The sequence below is a fragment of the Lygodium microphyllum genome, chromosome 9 (genome assembly GCF_053477565.2).
Source record: "Lygodium microphyllum isolate KBCC chromosome 9, Lygodium_microphyllum_v1.1.10, whole genome shotgun sequence".
NCBI classification, from domain to species: domain Eukaryota; kingdom Viridiplantae; phylum Streptophyta; class Polypodiopsida; order Schizaeales; family Lygodiaceae; genus Lygodium; species Lygodium microphyllum.
This window is the reverse complement of record NC_141143.1, coordinates 62,254,441-62,272,412: the sequence shown is the minus strand read 5'-3', so window position 1 is coordinate 62,272,412 and position 17,972 is coordinate 62,254,441. Positions and strand designations below refer to the sequence as shown.

The following is a 17,972-nucleotide window of genomic DNA, read 5'->3' as shown; positions in this document are numbered from 1 at the left end:
CTAATAAACCACTAAAGCATCAAGAAGACTTATTTGACTCACATTAAACTTGTATATAACACATGAGAATTTATAACATAGCTTCAAGTGGTCTAAAATATACATAGTTTGTGCAAACTTGTCACTAAATTGGGGTAGGGTGCATTTCGCTTTTTGGGGGCATCACCTTCAGGCCCCTTTAGATGCAAATTGGTTTTCTAGAATTAGATTTAAAAAATATATACATTTTGGCGAGTTGGCTAGTTAAGAAAAGAGGCTATTCTAGCCAGGACCCTCTAATCTAGATTACCAGAGTTACAAGCTAAACTCATATACCACCAAACTTTGGTCCTCATTCTGGGCCAACTTATTTCTAGGCTAGCGCTACCAAAAGTTACTTTGGATCTGGCATTTGTTGCAGGGTGATGGTCCTAATGGTGTGGATCACCCTTGGCTTGGTTCTGCTTCTAGTGACACTTACCCTTTTATCCTATTTGTAGAAAAATGTCATTCAGTGTATTTTTCTCGATTAGATTACTATAATATCGATCGAAATTTGAGTTTATCCTCATGAAAACCAGTTATTTACAAAAAAATTTAGCTGTGGAACCGGCGAATGTCATATATTTCCGCTCGAAAACTGGTCAAAATTCCCACCTCTTCATGTTTTTTTTTCCATTGCAGTGGGTAAATTTTTTTTAAACCCTTCAAAACTGGTCAAAGTTGCAAGCTGTTCCTTGTTTTGACCCTTGGACTGGGAAAATGTAGAGAGGAAATATGGGAAGCTTTCAAAAGGAATAATCAAGGCGAGTAGAATTGCCATTGGGAGGGTCGGTTTGACGCCGGTGCCAGCGATGTGGGCAATGTCATGGTGGGCGGAACGGAGTCGACCGTTGACCGTTTAGGTACTCTAGACTGGTACAGAATCGAGATTCCTCTACCGGGTGCTTTCCCTGGGATTGCCTATAAAATAAAGAGAGAGATCGATCTGTCAGACTGAGACACAGACACAGACACAGAGAGAGAGAGAGAGAGAGAGAGAGAGAGAGAGAGAGAGAGAGAATCAAGAAGTCTGCAGAGCTTCTGTACTTGCGGATTGTGCAAAGCATTAGGTGAGAACCGCAATTTTTATTCTGTGACAGGACTCCCAGGGCGGCTTCAACATCCCCCCCCACCCCCCACACAAAAAATACACACACGAGAGAGAGAGAGAGAGAGCTGCGTTTCTCCCTCTCTGCCCATGGCCACTCCCTGCCATCGTCATCCAGCATCCTCTAGCTCCACATCTGCCCCCCTCCAGCATTCTGTCATCGGAAGGCTACCTACCTCATCCACACACAAAATCTCCTTTTGCCCCAACCGTTCTGATCCCACAGTATGGAGGCCTTCCACCCCACATCCTGGACGATCGACCCCGTGCAGAAAACCTGTACATTGCTCTCATTCAGCACTGAAGCCTTCATCCCTTGGCACCACCGATGTTGGTGGTCTCTCCGAACTCGGTTCTCTGCTTGCCCAAGAGTCAAGGAGCATGATGAGTCGTCCATGGCGCAAGCTACTAACAAGAACTAGTCTGTTCAAGCAGAAGGAGGATGAGGCATCCTCTGAGTCTCTGCCATTGGCCTATGATGCAGAAGCGATCTCTGATTACTTTGCGAAGAGGCCCTTTCTGGTGTTTTCAAGGGCTTCGCTCATGCTAGCAGAGGGCTCACTTCTCGCTTTGCACATTATGATGGATTTATCATTGGGAAAAGGCCAACAGAATGAGGTGAAAAGGGCCAGCCAGCTTCTCAACTTGATCATGCGCCTTGGTCCCACAGCAATCAAGGTACTGCTTCTCTGTAATGATGAGATCAGAAACCTCTCTGAGTGTGCGATTTATACCATCTTGTGATTCCATCTACAGGTCAATTGAAAGTTTTCAGTGTTGACCTTTCTATTCACATGAAGGTTCAGACAAATCCTTACTATAATTTCCACATCGTGAACCATGACAACATCATGTGCATCTGCGAGGGAGGGACTGCATACCTGGCTAGGTGCAGTTGGGGGCAGGGGGCTGCTGGCCTCCTCCTGGACAGAAGCTCATTATGTTGAGCATTGTAGGGGAAAAACAAGGGAAAAGAGCCCTTTTTAACACAAGGGAAAATATCAAAAAGTTCTTCTGATTGTTTTCCAAGGCATTTCATCATATTGCAGCTCGTTAGTCTGCAAAATTTTTTAAGCTTGATGATGGGTTGAGAAAATTTGTGAAAAGACAATGCGACAGAAACATAGGCTGCTCAATGCATGTCCAAAACCTTAGCAATGTGATCCAACAGTCTTTTATGTGTGTGCTTCTTTTGCCTGGGCAATTTGTCTGCACAGTTGAGGTTACAAGTTTCTATTGCTTTGCAATGCTTGTAGCTGGTCTATGTACTGGGTTCTCCAGCTACAGGCACTTTCACATCTTGTAAAGATGAACAAACTTTTGAAATACTCACTCTATCAGTATGCTAAGAATGTAGAGACTGCAAAAAGCGTTTGATTTCTGTGTAAGTTCCTTTTAAAACGATGTCACCTTGGCTGTAGGAAAATGTTAGACAAACTTTTGCTTTAATTGTCCTTATTTGCCAACTGTTAGTATAGATAATATCACATTGTAAATGTTCAAATAACTTGGTCATGAGCTGTGCATGCTTTTCTGCAGCTTGGGCAAGCACTCAGTGTGCGTACAGATCTTCTTCCAGCTGCATATATAGAGGCCTTGCAAAAGCTTCAGGACAAAGTACCTCCATTCTCAAATGAAGAAGCACATAACCTGATTTTTGAGGAGCTTGGATGGCATGTGGAAGAGTTGTACTCTGAGTTGTCTGATCAGCCTGTTGCAGCTGCATCTTTAGGACAAGTACGCATTTTCTCTACCTTTATCTAAGCCCTCTAAGTTTGAAGAATGCAGCTGACATGTTCCTAATCAATTTTCAAGTCTTCTCTTGTTGACGCCCATTTCAAACTAACAGGCTCTTTAATTTGGTTTTGGGCTCTAATTAGGTCTACAAGGCAAGGCTTAAGGCTTCTGGAGAACCAGTGGCAGTAAAGGTGCAGAGGCCCAGGCTTCTTGAAATCATGGCTTTAGATTTGTACATTTTAAGATCTCTTCTCACTGGATTGCATAAGCTCTCCAATACATATTCAGATTTGATATCAATTCTTGATCATTGGGCTGGTCATCTTTTCAATGAACTCAACTATACACTTGAGGTAACACCACCTTTGCTGTTGTCAGATTGGAATAGATATACTTCATTTCATAGCATTAAGAGAGAGAAAAAAGCAAACAAATGAAAAGGAAAAAAACACTGCAGCTGCACAAGGAACCATGATATGATGAGTTGCATTCTTTCGCATGCTAAAATAACATCTTTTAACAGGCACACTCAACCTTTCTGGTGCTTTTCCTTGTGCTGATTGCTTCATAGTAGACAGTTCTGATCGCTGCATTTCTATCAGGACAGCATGCTTTGGTTTCTTAAAGTATATGTTGTCTCTTTTGAATACCTAAAGCGCACAGCAAAATGTTGCAACAAGTTTGCAAATCTTAGCATTTGTAGCTGTTTTGCCATGGTAAGATGGGACGTGTGCGAATACTATATGAGATGCTAGAGTTCAAGTCCTGGTGGACTTGCAATTTTTGATTCAATAGGTCTTGAGAAGAAGAGAGTACTTATATTTGCAGCATGGACCTTTGACAGAGCAATACATCTGTCTGGGCTTTGTTTATGTGGTGTCCTTTGGGGTTGGGGGGTGAGGAAGATGTGGCAGATTATGTGATGAAGATCATGATGAAGCTGAAAAGTTGTGCCAGCAGGATGCCCTATTGTGCTGACAATGACCATATTCTTCATTTTGCAACCTTGTCTGCTCGAGCAACATCTGTTTGTGATACCAGCAATATGAATAGTTGAGGATTGCAGACCTGAGGAAGTAGAGGCTTAGATAGGGGGAGGGTGAGTATACATACTTCTGTTTGTCTAATCTCAAGAACTGGAGGCTGAACTGGTGTCCTGGTGAGTCTATCACTTTTTATTGATAGAAGTGGAGTCTGAAAAAGGAAGAGAACCTGATGCTCTTAACTAATCTCAGGGAGCATACTTTGATGCCACTAGAATGCCAACTTGTTTTGTTTTTTTTTTTTTCAAAATTTTGCATCACCTTCCTCTTGCTTGATTATACTGAGAACTGCAGCTAAAATGTTGCCTAATTTGTATTCAAAGGGATGTGTATTGTGTTTTTGGTAATTTCTCATGATGCAGTTTTACTTGTGTGACCTTATCTGGCAATTGGTTGTTTGTGTGTCTTCACTGCTTTATTACTTTTCTGTTGCAACCTTTATTTATGCATCTGTGTTTCCTTGCTTGTTCCATTGCTAATGTTATTTGCAGCCCATTTTGAAAGTCCTTAGAGAACTGACCAAAGGACAACATGAACATGTGATTTTGCAGGCTAAGAATGCTGAGAATTTTAGAGCAAGCATGAAACCGTTGGATAACATTGTTGTACCAAAGACATACATGCAGTACTCATCACGTAAGGTACATTGGGCAAATGATCTCATCAGAAATATTCATTTACAGTATCATCCTTTCAATCATGTTGAGCTTGCAGAGATGTAAGGCTTGAAACTGATCCACAGGTGCTTACTTCAAGTTGGATCGAGGGGGAAAAACTATCAGAAAGTGAAGCAGGGGATGCAGCAAAGCTTGTATCTACAGCTTTGAATTGTTATTTGGTACAGCTTCTAGAAACCGGTCTACTACATGCAGACCCACATCCTGGAAATCTTTTACGGACCTCTGATGGACGATTATGTGTATTAGACTTTGGGTTCATGCTTGAGGTACAAACTTCAACATTTGGCTTATGTAGTTTTTCCTTTAATGTACTAGGGTTTACACTTGCTTTAGGAAGAGCTTTGGTAAAACCCCTGAGCAGTCTTATTCTCTTCTTGCTCCTTTTAATCGTAGACTCAACGTGTAAGTGAGGTGCATTTACTGTGGCATAAGAAAATAGCTACTGTTTTTAAAGTGTTACCCAGTCAAAGATTCTATGTAAATGCTGGACTACTGCGTGTGCTGAACTTGTCTAGCATAGTGTAACCAATGTGCACAACAGTTTTGTATTGCGATTTGTGTTCTCTTTTTGTGAGAGATATACCACTGGGATCTACTCGCAGGTTTCGAACTCACACATCCATGGAACTCAACTCATGCATCCACCATTGAGTGTAGACTCCTACCATCTGCCATGAACTCCCTTATATGAATGAAGTGAAATTTGTGCTTCTTACTTGTAAGTGTCTGGGCTCTGAGAATAGAGGAGCCAAAATAATACTGAGAGAACACCAACAAACAACTGCCTGCATTGAGGCTCCATGTAAAAGCAAAATGGCACTATCATTGGTGAGAATTGTAGAGGTGAAATTGGAAGCTTAGTGACAGAAATACTCTGAAACTGGAACAACTGGTATGGGGAAAATTCACACTGCATGACTGCAGGGAATACACTGGTGATCATATTACCAACATGAATGTGGATGAAGATAACAACTGGCCAAGCTTAAAAATCTAGCTAACCTGACTGATCTATCTACAATAACTGGTTCAACTGATATGGCAGCTGAGCTCTGACTGCTTTAATTGCTGACATACTTTCTGTCAAGGTCTAAAGTGGGGCCTCCTCCTCAGGGATAGTCTTGATTCCTGTCACATTGTCCTTCATAGCATTTGTCATTTTGTGATACATGAGGCTTCTTTTATATGGTTGTTTATGTACCTAGTCTTGTGTCCCTTTAAGAGTGGGATACTGGGCAAAACCTGTGTCTTCAGCCTGCTGTTCATGTTTAATTTATGTTTTCTCATCTTTCTTGTTCTTGAAATGTGATAATGCTGGGGATAAACTGTAAAATGTCACTTCGGCATTTATAGAAGACATGATTTGTGTGCGTTCTCAGGTTACAGAAGATCAACGCTATTCATTGGTTGACTATATATTGCACTTAATCAATGGAGACTATGATAAAGCTGTTGAGGACTTGATAAAGCTGGGTTTTGCACCCTCACATACAAGCAGTGAAGAAAAGGCAAAGGAAGTCTTACCACAGTTTACACGAGTGCTTAGCCAGCTTGTGAAAGGGGGTGGTTTACAAAAAATGAATGTTGAAGAGGTAGCCTGTCGTTAATTCACACATTTTTCTAATTATTGTCAAAAATTTATGTCAGATTTGTTCTATTCCAGGAACTTAAGTATGGATGCATTCATTGGCAGCATGAGGCATTGAATGTAAAATAGGATAGAATGGTTCATTATTAATCTTTTATTGTGTTACCAATTTAAGTGCGTGACTGGGTCTAGTTCTGTGAAAGACTTACAAGTATCATAGTAGGCTTCAAGTACAGGTTAATATATTCCCTGCCCGCCCCCCCACCCAAAAAAAAAGGTAAAAGAAAAGAAAAACCGCTCTGTCATGTGTATTGCAGGCCTATGTGATTTTTCCTAGAAATATATAGTGACAGTAGATGCTGGAACAAGATGTGAAACTCAATAGGGGTGTGGAGATACGCTAGGATTTGCAAAAGAAAACATAAGAGTGTATGACCACAATTGAAACACAAGCAGCTCAAATGCTAACCACAAAAATGCAAAAATGCAATATGAAGGTATCTGGACAATGAAAGAATAAACGAATGAAAATGTATAGAATGCTCAAGGGGAGAGCTGTTCAACAGCCTGTAGCTCTTGTGGGATCAGGCTGAGGGAGGTGTCAATGTGTGTCATCCACTGGAGATGGATTCGTAGGGCAGTAGCCTACAGTCAAAGTAAAGGCTGATGAAGACAATTGCTGAAAACACAAAAACAACTGGCTGCTGTTGCAAACACAGATCAAGCCAATGCTGAAAAGCGCCCTAGACAAATGCAGCAGTTCTCTAGACTCCTAATGATCAGGGCAGGAGGTGGGAACACTTGAATAGGGGCTACAGTTGTCAAATAGAGGGCTGGAGCAATGGTGACAAGTAGGTGGAATCAAACGTAGTGTGGGGAACCTTTGGATGATCACGGCAACAGTTGGAGATTATGAGGAATGAGTGGGCAGCAGGAGGAGCTGGCAGCCACGTAATGACGGGATGAATTGGGGATAGATTGGAATGTCAAGGGATGGAAGTAACCTAGCACACTCTCTATTTATAGATGAGGAATTAAAGGTCCATTTGCTTATGGGGCACTGAAATACACTGAGTGCATTTGAGTTTTGAGGCTGTTTGATGAATGAAGGTTTAATGTTCAAAACTACCCCAAAGGAGCTAGGGCATTGGTCAATGGGTGCGTATCGGTTGCTCAAGAACCTACCAAGACTATAGAGGCGATGGTTATTCTACCTTGGGAGTCCAAAAGGCTACTCTAGAGAGGCCAAGGCATTGGACAAGGGGTGCTCGTTAATTGCCCAATGGCCTATCAAGACCTGCAAAGGCAAGGTTCAACCACTTTGAACTATTTTTTCCTTTTGATGTAACGTGGCCATTGGTCGGGGGGGAATGGTCGGCTCACAAATCACAAAGAGCATATATTGTTGAGAAACCACTCCTTTAGTTTCCACACTTCAATTAGGGTTTCACACTAATAGTCCCAAGAAGGGTTGCCGTCCACATTTTGGTCATTTTATGAATGGGCGCCCACTAAGTGGTGCACCACCCTAGATAGCTTATGCCAATAAATAGGCTGTTACTACATTTATTCTACACCCACTTCAATCATTCTTCACTCCTTTTCTTCATCATCCAACACTCTTCCCTTCTCTCTCTAGCCCTTCCATTGCCCTCACACCCCCTCCGGTAGACATTGTGGTTCATGGCTTGTGGTGCCTTCCACCATTTTCACTCTTTGCTTCAGGTGCCTTGTTCCATCACTTAGATTTTGTGATATAGATCTTCCCTTTGTCTTGGCGTCAGTCCTACATAGCTGGTGATACCATCTCCCACATAGCGACCATCAGATAGCTTGCATTTGGGACTTCTCCACCTGCATTAGTATTCTCCACCTGGCGATAGCATCCTCATTATCAAGCATTAGCTTTCTCCCCTGGCATCAACTTCTTATCTCCTAAGCATTTGCATTTTGCAGCTTGGGGACTTCTCAATCATGTGGCATCATCATTTTGTGCCTGCCACCTGGCATTAGCATGTGGGTTGCTTTCCTTGCATCAGACAGCTCCAACACACTCTAAGATTTGCTTTTGTTGCCCAGGCCATCTCCTTGGCATTTGAGGACTGTGGTTCGCTCCCTCAACATCTAGTGATCATCTTCCTCATCTCCAATGGCATTAGAGGGTTGTGGTCTCCCTTGACAACTATCCTTTACCTTCTATTAATTCTTCGATAGCCCATTGTCCGAATGACTGCATTTTGCTCCCTTCACTGTGCAAATTCCCACAGGTGTTGTTGCCTGATTCAGACAGGATAGTGTAGTTATCTTTTGAGCTTTGGCTCATAACATGATTTACTGCATCATCATTGTGTTCTTGTGTTTTTGAGTTTCTCTTCTCTCTCAGTATTTACCGTACACACTGTATTTCTTCTTGCAAACCCTACTGTCTCTTTGCATCGTTGCATATCTTGACATGGTATTAGAGCATACCTTTTATCTTGACACGGTATCAGAGTGCAAAAGCTTAGAGAGCTAAAGACCTTGTTCATCAGAGAAGGGAAAGACAGGTTGCGGGCTTGGCATCATCTATTGATTTCCCCCTTTTGTTACGTCATTAGGAGACAGAGATACTCTTCTCTTCCTCCCCCACCTGGCCTCCCTTTTATAGGTTGACACTTCGGTGCTATGACTTCTCCACAGGCAGATGGATAGACCACTGGGTGCTCCTCTTCAAAACCCCCCTATCGATGCTTGCTGATATAGACCTTTGCTCCCTACACCACCAGAGTATATGTGTCTACCCCCATGCACTCCTTGTGCCACCTCTCCCTTTTAGGCCACAAAGTTTATTCTGAATCGACTTTCAGATTTTATGCTCAAGTCAGTAAGATGCATCCAATGTGCACTAAGTCTTATCGAGAAAAAGGAAGATCGTTAGGCGCCACAGCCTCCTTAAGACCGCCACAATGTGCTATGGAGGTTGACTCCCTCTCAACCTCCTTGGAGTGGCACTACCACCATTGAAAGGGGCTGGGGGTGGTTTGAGAATTGGGATTAGACTCAATTTTGGTGTGGGTAGAATACCTATAGTTGTAGATGGTGTGATTTTGGGTGTGGGCCTAATATCCTTGGCCTTTGAGTGACAATTATCATCTATATGACTGGGTTTCTCACAAAAGGTATGAAACCTATTCTTTTTAGGCAAGTAATGCTAGAAAGGTCTTTGTGATGATTGGATTTTACCACTTCCTTTTTCCTTCAATGGAGAAGATTGAGCATTGGCATGGAATGTAGTCCATATTTAGGATCAATCAAGGAAGGTGGTACTAGGTCTAAATGTGTAGGTAATTTCTTTCCACTCCATGCTTCCTTCAATGGGTTCTCATCAGCACAAGAGGGGGATCTGTGCTTTTGAGCAACCTAGGAGGGTGGTATAGTGTGTTGGATGGGGACTCCCCACACAACTTGACCAAAGGACAGAGAGTGAGGCACTTGCGGATATAGGAGAGGTGCATATTGTGTGGGTGGAATATCTAGCAACAAAGCACCAGGATGCAAAGCAGTACACCAGGGTGCAAAACAATGTGTACTAAGACTGGATAACCTTTGGCAGGTTGAAAGTAGAATTCCAGATATAATGTAGATGAATCTGAATGTGAAGCGATAGTGGGAGGGAAGGGCAGGAAATGTGAAGCACCAACCTGACCAAAGGACAGAGAGTGAGGCACTTGCAGATATAGGAGAGGTGCATATGGTGTGGGTGGAATATCTAGCCACAAAGCACCAGGATGTAAAGCGGTACACCTTTGAGTGTCTAATGATGGCCTAAAGCTAAATGTGCATAAAAAACAATGTGTACTAAGACTGGATAACCTTTGGTAGAATTCCAGATGTAATGTAGATGAATTTGAGTGTGAAGTGATAGTGGGAGGGAAGGGTGGGAAATATGAAGCACCAAACTCATACTCAGATAAAATAGAAGAAAAAGGGTTACCGTGTGGAACATCTCTAATCATAGAGTGTTCTTCTGGTCCATATTGGTCTAGGTCTTCATGGTGACTCACAGTCAATCAAGGCATAACTGAAGAAGCAATATAGACACGGTCAGGACCACACAAAAATGGATTGCATGAGCCTACCACCAGGCTTGATTGTGAAGATTTTGAACTTTAAATTGTGTCTTGAGTGAACAGTCATTCCTTAATTGAGAGGTGATTAGTCTCATCATTAGTGGAGTACCCCAACTATGGTGCACCTTGTGAAGGAATTTGAGACCAATAAGAGATTTTGTGACCAATTCCTAAAAGAAAAACTAGTAGATGAAGATGATGGAGCTTTGTCCTCCAAATCAAGACCATAATGCCTCAACAAAGTTCCATTTGGAGTGATCTGATCAATGGATCCTCCAATATGGAGTGGTTTGAGCCATCATTCAACGTGTGACATATAGCGTAATCAATAACAAATTAAGCACTTCCAGAATAGCTTCAAGTAATTCTTTAGAAGAGCATCAGCTTTGATATCATGTGGAGATATGTTAGGGTTTGCAAAAGAAAACATAGAGTGCATGGCCATGACTAAAACATAGTGAACTCAAACTCAAAAATGCAAAAACCCAAACATGCAAAATGAAGATCATTGAATAATGAATGAATCAATGAATGAAAGTGTGCAAATTGCTCAAGAGGAGAGCTGTCCAACAGCAAGTGGCTCTTGTGGGAGCAGGCTGAGGGAGGGGTTGATGTGTGTCATTCAGCAGAGATGGATCCTGAGTGCAGTAACCACCAGTTGAAGTAGAGGCCAATGAGGAAAAGTGCTGAAAACTCAAAATCAACCTGCTGCAGATGCAAACACAGATCAGGCTGATGCTGAAAGGTGCTTGAGACAATGAACAGCAGCAAGGCAACCAGTAGGGATGAAAATGCAGCAGTCCACCAGGTCATTATGAGCAGGGCAGCAGCTGGTAACACTCAAACAAGGGGTGCAGCAATCGAATAAAGGGCTGGAGTGATGATGACAAGCAGCTGGAACCAAATATAGGTATGGGCAGCCTTCGGATGATCATGATAGTAGCTGAGATAATGAGGAATGAGTGGGTAGCAGGTGTAGGAGGAGCCAGCAGCCATGTAATGACAGGGGAGGAACTAGAGATAGACTGGGATGTCAAGGGATGCAAGTGACCTAGTACACTCTCTATTTATAGATAAGGAACCAACCAAAATAGGGGGCCTTGCATATGTGACAATAAAACACATTGAGTGCATTTGAGTTTTGGGGCTGAATGAGCTAATGAAGGTCTAATGTGTAATGCATCTTTTTTAGCTTAACAAGGGGCTCAACGTTTTAACCTGAAAGAAGTAGCCTTTCAGTAAGAAGCTGATGTTTTAAACATGATTTTGTATACGTTAGCAATAGCAAAAGTTTTTCTTGCTGAATAAACAACCGTTTTCCAAGAAAGTTGTTGACATAATCTTGATACTCAACAATAAAGAAGTATGAAATACTATTTCTTGCTGTTCAACTTCCAATACTAATTACATGCGTAATATAGAGTTCCTATAGGTTTGCCGTTCAAGGTATCTAATGCAATAGTTACTCCAAGTTGCATTTTCATGGTTGAGAAATGATCAACAATTGATGTCAAAGAATTTTCTAGTGTTAGTAGGCAATTGCAGACTATGTGCTGAAATCCCCATAGGTAATTGCTGATTTGGCAGGTATGTTGAATGATCATGGTATCACAGTTCCTCCATTCTTTGCGATGATCATTCGGGCCTTTTCGATATTGGAAGGAATAGGATTGAAATCCAATCCAGACTATGCGATGATTCAGGAATGTTACCCATATGTCTGCAAAAGACTTTTGACAGATGACCAGTAAGAAGTGCACTTGCAACTCTACCTATATGGAGGTTCAGTTTAGTTTTCTGAATAGATCTGTTCTCAAACAAATTTGTGGGGTTTCTTTTACAGTCCTCGTGCTCGAGCTGCATTGAAGTACTTCTTGTATGGCCAGAAAATGCAAGTAAATGCTAATAGAGTCGAGTCAATTTTACGTGGATTCCAAAGTTTTCGCAGTACGATGATGCCAGTGGATTTCAAGAACACAAAGCTTATCACTTATGCTGTTGATCCTACATCAAAGCAAGTACTGTCTTCTCTTTTTGCACCGGAGGGAAGTTTTCTGCAAGAGTTGCTGTTGACAGAGGTAGGTAAATCTTTTAAACACATGAGCGAGAGAGAGAGAGAGAGAGAGAGAGAGAGAGAGAGAGAGAGAGAGAGAGAGAGATGTGCTATGTTTTGATAGGCTTTTGGCTGGACCTGTGAATTGTTAGGATTTTTTATGGTTGGCCAGAAGGTTTGATGCATATACTTTTAGTTATTTAAAGTAAGCTTAATAACCCATTTCAAAAAAAAAAAGACAGGGAGGGAGGGAGGGGATCTTTCTTCAGTTTCTTTTCAGTTCTGACTCCTGAATCCTTGGTCTTTATGATGAGGGGCACCCACCCCCAATCTTAACATACTCATATAAAATGATAATAATGGGTCAAGTAACCTTCGTACATCTTCTTTTTTGCAATTAATTGATTAGCCATTATGAAAAAAAGATATTAATGTACAAGAGACCAGATGGTGTATGAGACAACTCATTATACAACAACATCCATGTCCTCAAGTATCATTTGAAATATGGAAAGAATGATCATGATGAGTAATCAGTAACCTATTGCCAGGTTCATCCAGTGGGTGTGACAGGATGTAATATATCTTGGGCAGGGGACAAGGAGGGTTCCCATATCTACTCAATGGAGGGGTATCAAAGGGGTAGCTCCTCATTCCTTAAGGCAGGACCTTCCTTTCAACTATTTATTGTGCGCTTTAACGAGTCACCCCATGTTGAATCTGGTAGATAAGCTTGCTTTGATTGGGATATTGTGCATCTCACCCTTTCGAGTAAATAACATAGGGAGTTGTGGCAGATTGGGTTTTGTTTGGGTTTACATTGTTATCAAGTCCCAAATGGCTCTTTGCAGAATGAATAGCTTTATGAATTTTTTTTTTGAGAACTGGAGCAAACAGCCTCCCATTTTAGAAAACGAAGCTTGGATAGCCCTGATAAAACAATTACGAGGGCAACCTTCTCTGTTAAGATGATCGAGCATGCAACCTCGACTGATGAAAATGAAGCTGCTGGAGAGGTATCCAGTGAAGAAGAACAATGTAGAAATGTTCTACATGATGGTGTAGCAGCCAAAAACTTCACCCTGGCTGGTAAGGCTTGGAACAGCTCTGGCCTTTAGGAAGGCTGAAGCTGGCATTTTTCAGCAAACATGATGAAGGGTAAGGTTGGAATTGATCAGTCGCAACTAGATTTCCTTTTCCATTTAATTTTTTTTTCCTTTGTTTGGGGAGCATAGATCCAGATTGTTAGAGCAGAGCGTTGTTAGTGAAGCTCATTGTAAGGGGTCTTCTTCCAGTGAGAAGCCATGGAAGGAGCTATTGCTATGAAGACTACAGATCATCACTCCTGCTTTTGGAGGACCATGACAGACCAATGTTCACTGATTTTTTAGTAGATCAGAGCTACAGAGCTTGGGAGAGGTTTTGAGGTCAGATTTGTGGTTGCCAGTTTTGGAACTTGGAGATTCACCTCTTTAGGCTTTCATCACATTGCTTTGGTCACTTTTGAAGAGAAGATGAAGTAGCCTCTTTTCTTCAGCCGTCTCTTGGGGATAGAGTCAATCCACACCATGGCACAGAGGACATGCCTCTCTTGGTTCCCTACACAGGTCGCCTTTATAGTGGAGTGGTTTGCTTTTCTAGGTTTGCCAGCTGACAGTCAAAGACAAGAGAATTCAGGATATTGGGGAGACGAGGACCATTATGTAGACCATCACAGAGGGAGTATCAGAGTGGGGGACAATTGTAGATACTTCTCAACCTCAGATGGGTCTCTTCAATAGAGGAGACATTCTTTTGCAGGGTTGCTACAATTAGAGTCTCTACTTTTCAAGTGCAGGAGGATGGCAGACTCATGAGAGACGACTTGGGTCTGTCAAAGTTCACATGATCTTCTCACTCGACAAGGTAGGTGTGGCTACTCATCATTGGATTTGTTATCTTGTTAGCACTCTTAGCTGACTTTTGGAGGACATTGAATAAATAGCTTTTTCTAGGTTTACTAGCTGATAGTCAAAGACAGAGGGTTCAGAGTATTGGGGAGACGAGGACCATTATGTAGACCATCACAGAGGGACTTTCAGAGTGGGGGAAAATTGTAGACTCTTCTCAACTCCAGATGGGTCTCTTTAATAGAGGAGACATTCTTTTGCAGGGTCACTACAATTGGATGGAGTCTTTACTTTTCAAGTGTAGGAGGACAGCAGTCTCATGAGAGATGACTGGGGTCTGTCAAGGTTCACATGATCTTCTCACTAGACAAGGTGGTAGTGACTACTCATAATTGGATCGGGCATGTTATGTCGCCCTTGACTGACTTTTGGAGGACATTGGATGATAGCTTTAGAACCAACAAGATTAATTTTTTTCTTTGTTGTTAGTTGTTAGTTGTCTCAGCTACAGTAGGTCTCCAATTGGTGGTAGAACTGGAAAGCCAGAAGAGACAGCACTGCTTATGGGACTGCCCAAGGCTCAAGAGGTACGGAGGAGTGCTCTCAGGACAGTCTTCCATAGGAGTATAGAGACTATGATAGTAACATGGGGGATAGTAGCTTGGGTCATGGACAAGGGCCCTGCTTGAGTTACAAGGATGTTAGGAGTGTTAGTTCTATGTGGTCAAGTCTTGAGAAGGATGGCCATGCTAGACTTCTTGAAGGGAGAAGCCTAAGTGGAAGCACGAGCAAGCAGAAGCAAGAGAGGTGTGAGCCATGGTGGATGGAGCAAGAGAGCAAGAGAGAGAGACTCAAGATGTGGGAACTCCAACAGTCACAATGTGTGACCGGCCTTCCCTTTATTCAAATGTCATTGAAAGAATAAAGAATGAAGTGATAGTGATGGGTGCCTGTTAGTTGTAGTGTGCAGGTGCGGGTACTGTCAGTGTAGTAATACACGGGCGGTTAGGCACAGGCGCCTTTACCCCCAACACTTCTCACTGGCAAAGTGGACTACGGGACATTGCCATATATGGGAGTTGAGGATTGTCATGCTAGACTTCTCACAGATAGAGTGGACTATGGGACATTGTCATATATGGGAGTTGAGAGCTAGGATCATTGCTCGGTTCATTTGGACTTCCAAATGTAGCAATGCTATAGATTTACAGGATATGTCCATGGTGGAGAATCTTTCCAGGATATGGACAGATGTGCATGCTCTCCAAATGACTCAGAGACAATGAGGAGGAGAGACTTTTCTCGATTTGGGATTCTGCCACTTAATATTGAGCCACATATGGTCTGGCACTATAGGCCTTCTGTTGGTTATTATTCTCGCAGCCTTGTATTAGAATTTCCATTTTTTGCTCTATATTTTCTATATCTTGGAAGTCCATTAAAGGGCTAATCTTACTCTTTAGAGTCTTTCTGGATAATATGTTTTGAGAGGTTTATTAACAGAATTTTCTCTTCTGAAAAAGAAGACTTCACTTTTAGTGAATTCTCTTCTTGAGACATGCAGCAAAAAGAAGCAATGTTTCATGCATGTGTGTGTGTCTGTGTGTCTCTACGGCAGTTTCTTCAGTTTCCCTGATGCCCATTTAGTTTATTAGCGACTTTTGTACTTTCAGTAATTAATACAATTACCCTTTACACAGAGACAGAGAGAGAGAGAGAGAGAGAGAGAGAGAGAGAGAGAGAGCTCCATTAAAAATGTGTTTACTGTGATGTTTTCAGTTGGTTCGTATTGTCGATGCATTGTCAAGAGCAGCTGTGCTTGAGCTCTTCAATGGTTTTGTCCGTGGTAGTCCTTCTTCCTTTTTCTTTATGCCTCCTTTCCCATTGAATTTCTGGAACCCTTTTGGGATCCCCAATGTCTCTTCATTGTCTGACGAAGATCATGAAGCATTGCAACTGGTGAGGAGGCTTGTGCCATTCTTGGGTTCTCAAATAGGTCATCACACAGTGGCAGGTAGCCTGTCTTCACTCTGTTACTTTAATCACAGTGAAATCAAGTATGTTGAAGCAGTCATTCCCATTACACTACAAAACTTCAGTAATGAAAATTTGAAACTGCAGATATAACACACAGTGCACAAGGAGTCAGTATTCTGGTTCCAGATCTTGCCTCTGGAGTAACCACAGCATCAATGCGTTTTATGATAATGCTTTTACACCGAAAGGCCGTCCGCTTGGCAGATGATCTAGATGGAACAAATTCCAATACTTTAACATACTGGAACAATGACCCCACGGCTTGGGCAAGGCATGTGAAACCATTTGGTTTTATGCCATTTTGGCAGCTTGGGCAAGACATGTGAAACAATGTGTGTTTATGCCATCCAGCAGATCAGTACACCTGTAAGTTTTGGCCATTTCTATTCAAAAGAGAAGAATGTACCTATGGTGCTGGCTGTCAGGCATACAGGATTGAGCCCTTGTGATGAAGCTCTTCATGGTACAGTACTTGACAGTAATTCTGAAGCATGGAAGCATTCTTTCAAACCTGTGGGTGGTTTCAAGAGAAAAAGTGAACATCTGACGGGTGAGGCAGAATTACTCTGCATCGATAAAGGTGTAAACATGTAGTCACCCATCAAAGCAGATGCAATCAGAATCAAAGCCTTACGCGATACTGTGGGTCGATAAAGGTATAAACATGTAGTCACCCATCAAAGCAGATGCAGTCAGAGCCTTAATTAATACTTTGGGCTTACAGTGCATTTATGTGTGTGCTGGTATCAACAGCAGATCACGCCACTGTATCAGATCCGAGCTCTCTACCTCCTGTTTTTCAGGCTGTACATTTTCATTCTTTGTGCAGGCATCTTTTGTGCATGAGCCTTCAAGAGGCTGAGAGGGGCACCAATCCATCTGAGTATCTACCAAATTTTGTTCCAGGCTTTTCATGCCACGTTGAATCGAAGCTACAGTAGCAGGTTTTAAAGATTCCAATAATTTCTTGGATTTCAGCTCGTCTATTTCACCTCAAAATAAAGCCTAACAATATAAATAAATTATATATATATATATATATATAGAGAGAGAGAGAGAGAGAGAGAGAGAGAGAGAGGTGTGTGTGTGTGTGGGGTCTCTAACGTTAGTAGTCCTAATTGATATTGATATTAACCCGGTTAGTATGGTAAAAATTCACCGGGATGGTACTTGGCCATTGATGTTAGTATTAATGTTGGTAGTTAAGGATTAGTAGGATTAATAATTAAATCAGGTTAGAGGTTAGTATTAGATTATTAACATATATCTCTTCTACATATTATTGAAAGATTTATCGAGCCTCTCTTTTTCATGAACATGAGGAAGCTCTCACATTTACTTCCCTTCTTTTCTACTAATGCATTGGTTGCGCAAAGCACAATGTTGCACAAATGGAATGTGCTTTGCACCTTCAGCTACTCTTCACACATCGAGTGTTATTGGCAATGCATACTCCACTTATAGGCATCATATATTGTTGTTGTGGCCTTCATATGAAAACACACTTAAAAAATCAAAACTTGCACTATATGGAAACCTTTGACATATGTGCCTTGGTATTTCAAAGTAAAATTATTGTTAAAGTATAGCGCATATGTATATATATATATATATATATATATATATATATATATATATAACAATAATTGAAAATATAAAATATATCATAAGTATTTGGAATATTAATTGTATTATTATATAATATTA

At 41.6% G+C, this 17,972-nt stretch overlaps 1 protein-coding gene across 1 annotated transcript; it reads left to right on the top strand.

The window, feature by feature from the left end:
* Positions 1-893: 893 nt before the first annotated feature.
* LOC148031101 (uncharacterized) lies at positions 894-17,243 on the top strand. Its single transcript, XM_087684626.1, has 10 exons — positions 894-1,807; positions 2,669-2,866; positions 3,010-3,219; positions 4,461-4,550; positions 4,652-4,855; positions 5,969-6,181; positions 11,855-12,033; positions 12,130-12,364; positions 16,008-16,242; positions 16,350-17,243. Exons 1-10 carry the CDS (start codon positions 1,220-1,222, stop codon positions 16,589-16,591), a joined length of 2,394 nt encoding a protein of 797 aa, XP_087540752.1. The 5' UTR covers positions 894-1,219; the 3' UTR covers positions 16,592-17,243.
* The last annotated feature ends 729 nt before the right edge of the window (positions 17,244-17,972 follow it).

Bases quoted from the DNA above. Each gene is read 5' to 3' on its own strand.
- LOC148031101 (XM_087684626.1), top strand. From the start codon at position 1,220: ATGGCCACTCCCTGCCATCGTCATCCAGCATCCTCTAGCTCCACATCT. The intron at 4,856-5,968 runs GTACAAACTTCA...GTGCGTTCTCAG, and splicing joins ACTTTGGGTTCATGCTTGAG to GTTACAGAAGATCAACGCTA. The intron at 6,182-11,854 runs GTAGCCTGTCGT...AAATCCCCATAG, and splicing joins AAAAAATGAATGTTGAAGAG to GTAATTGCTGATTTGGCAGG.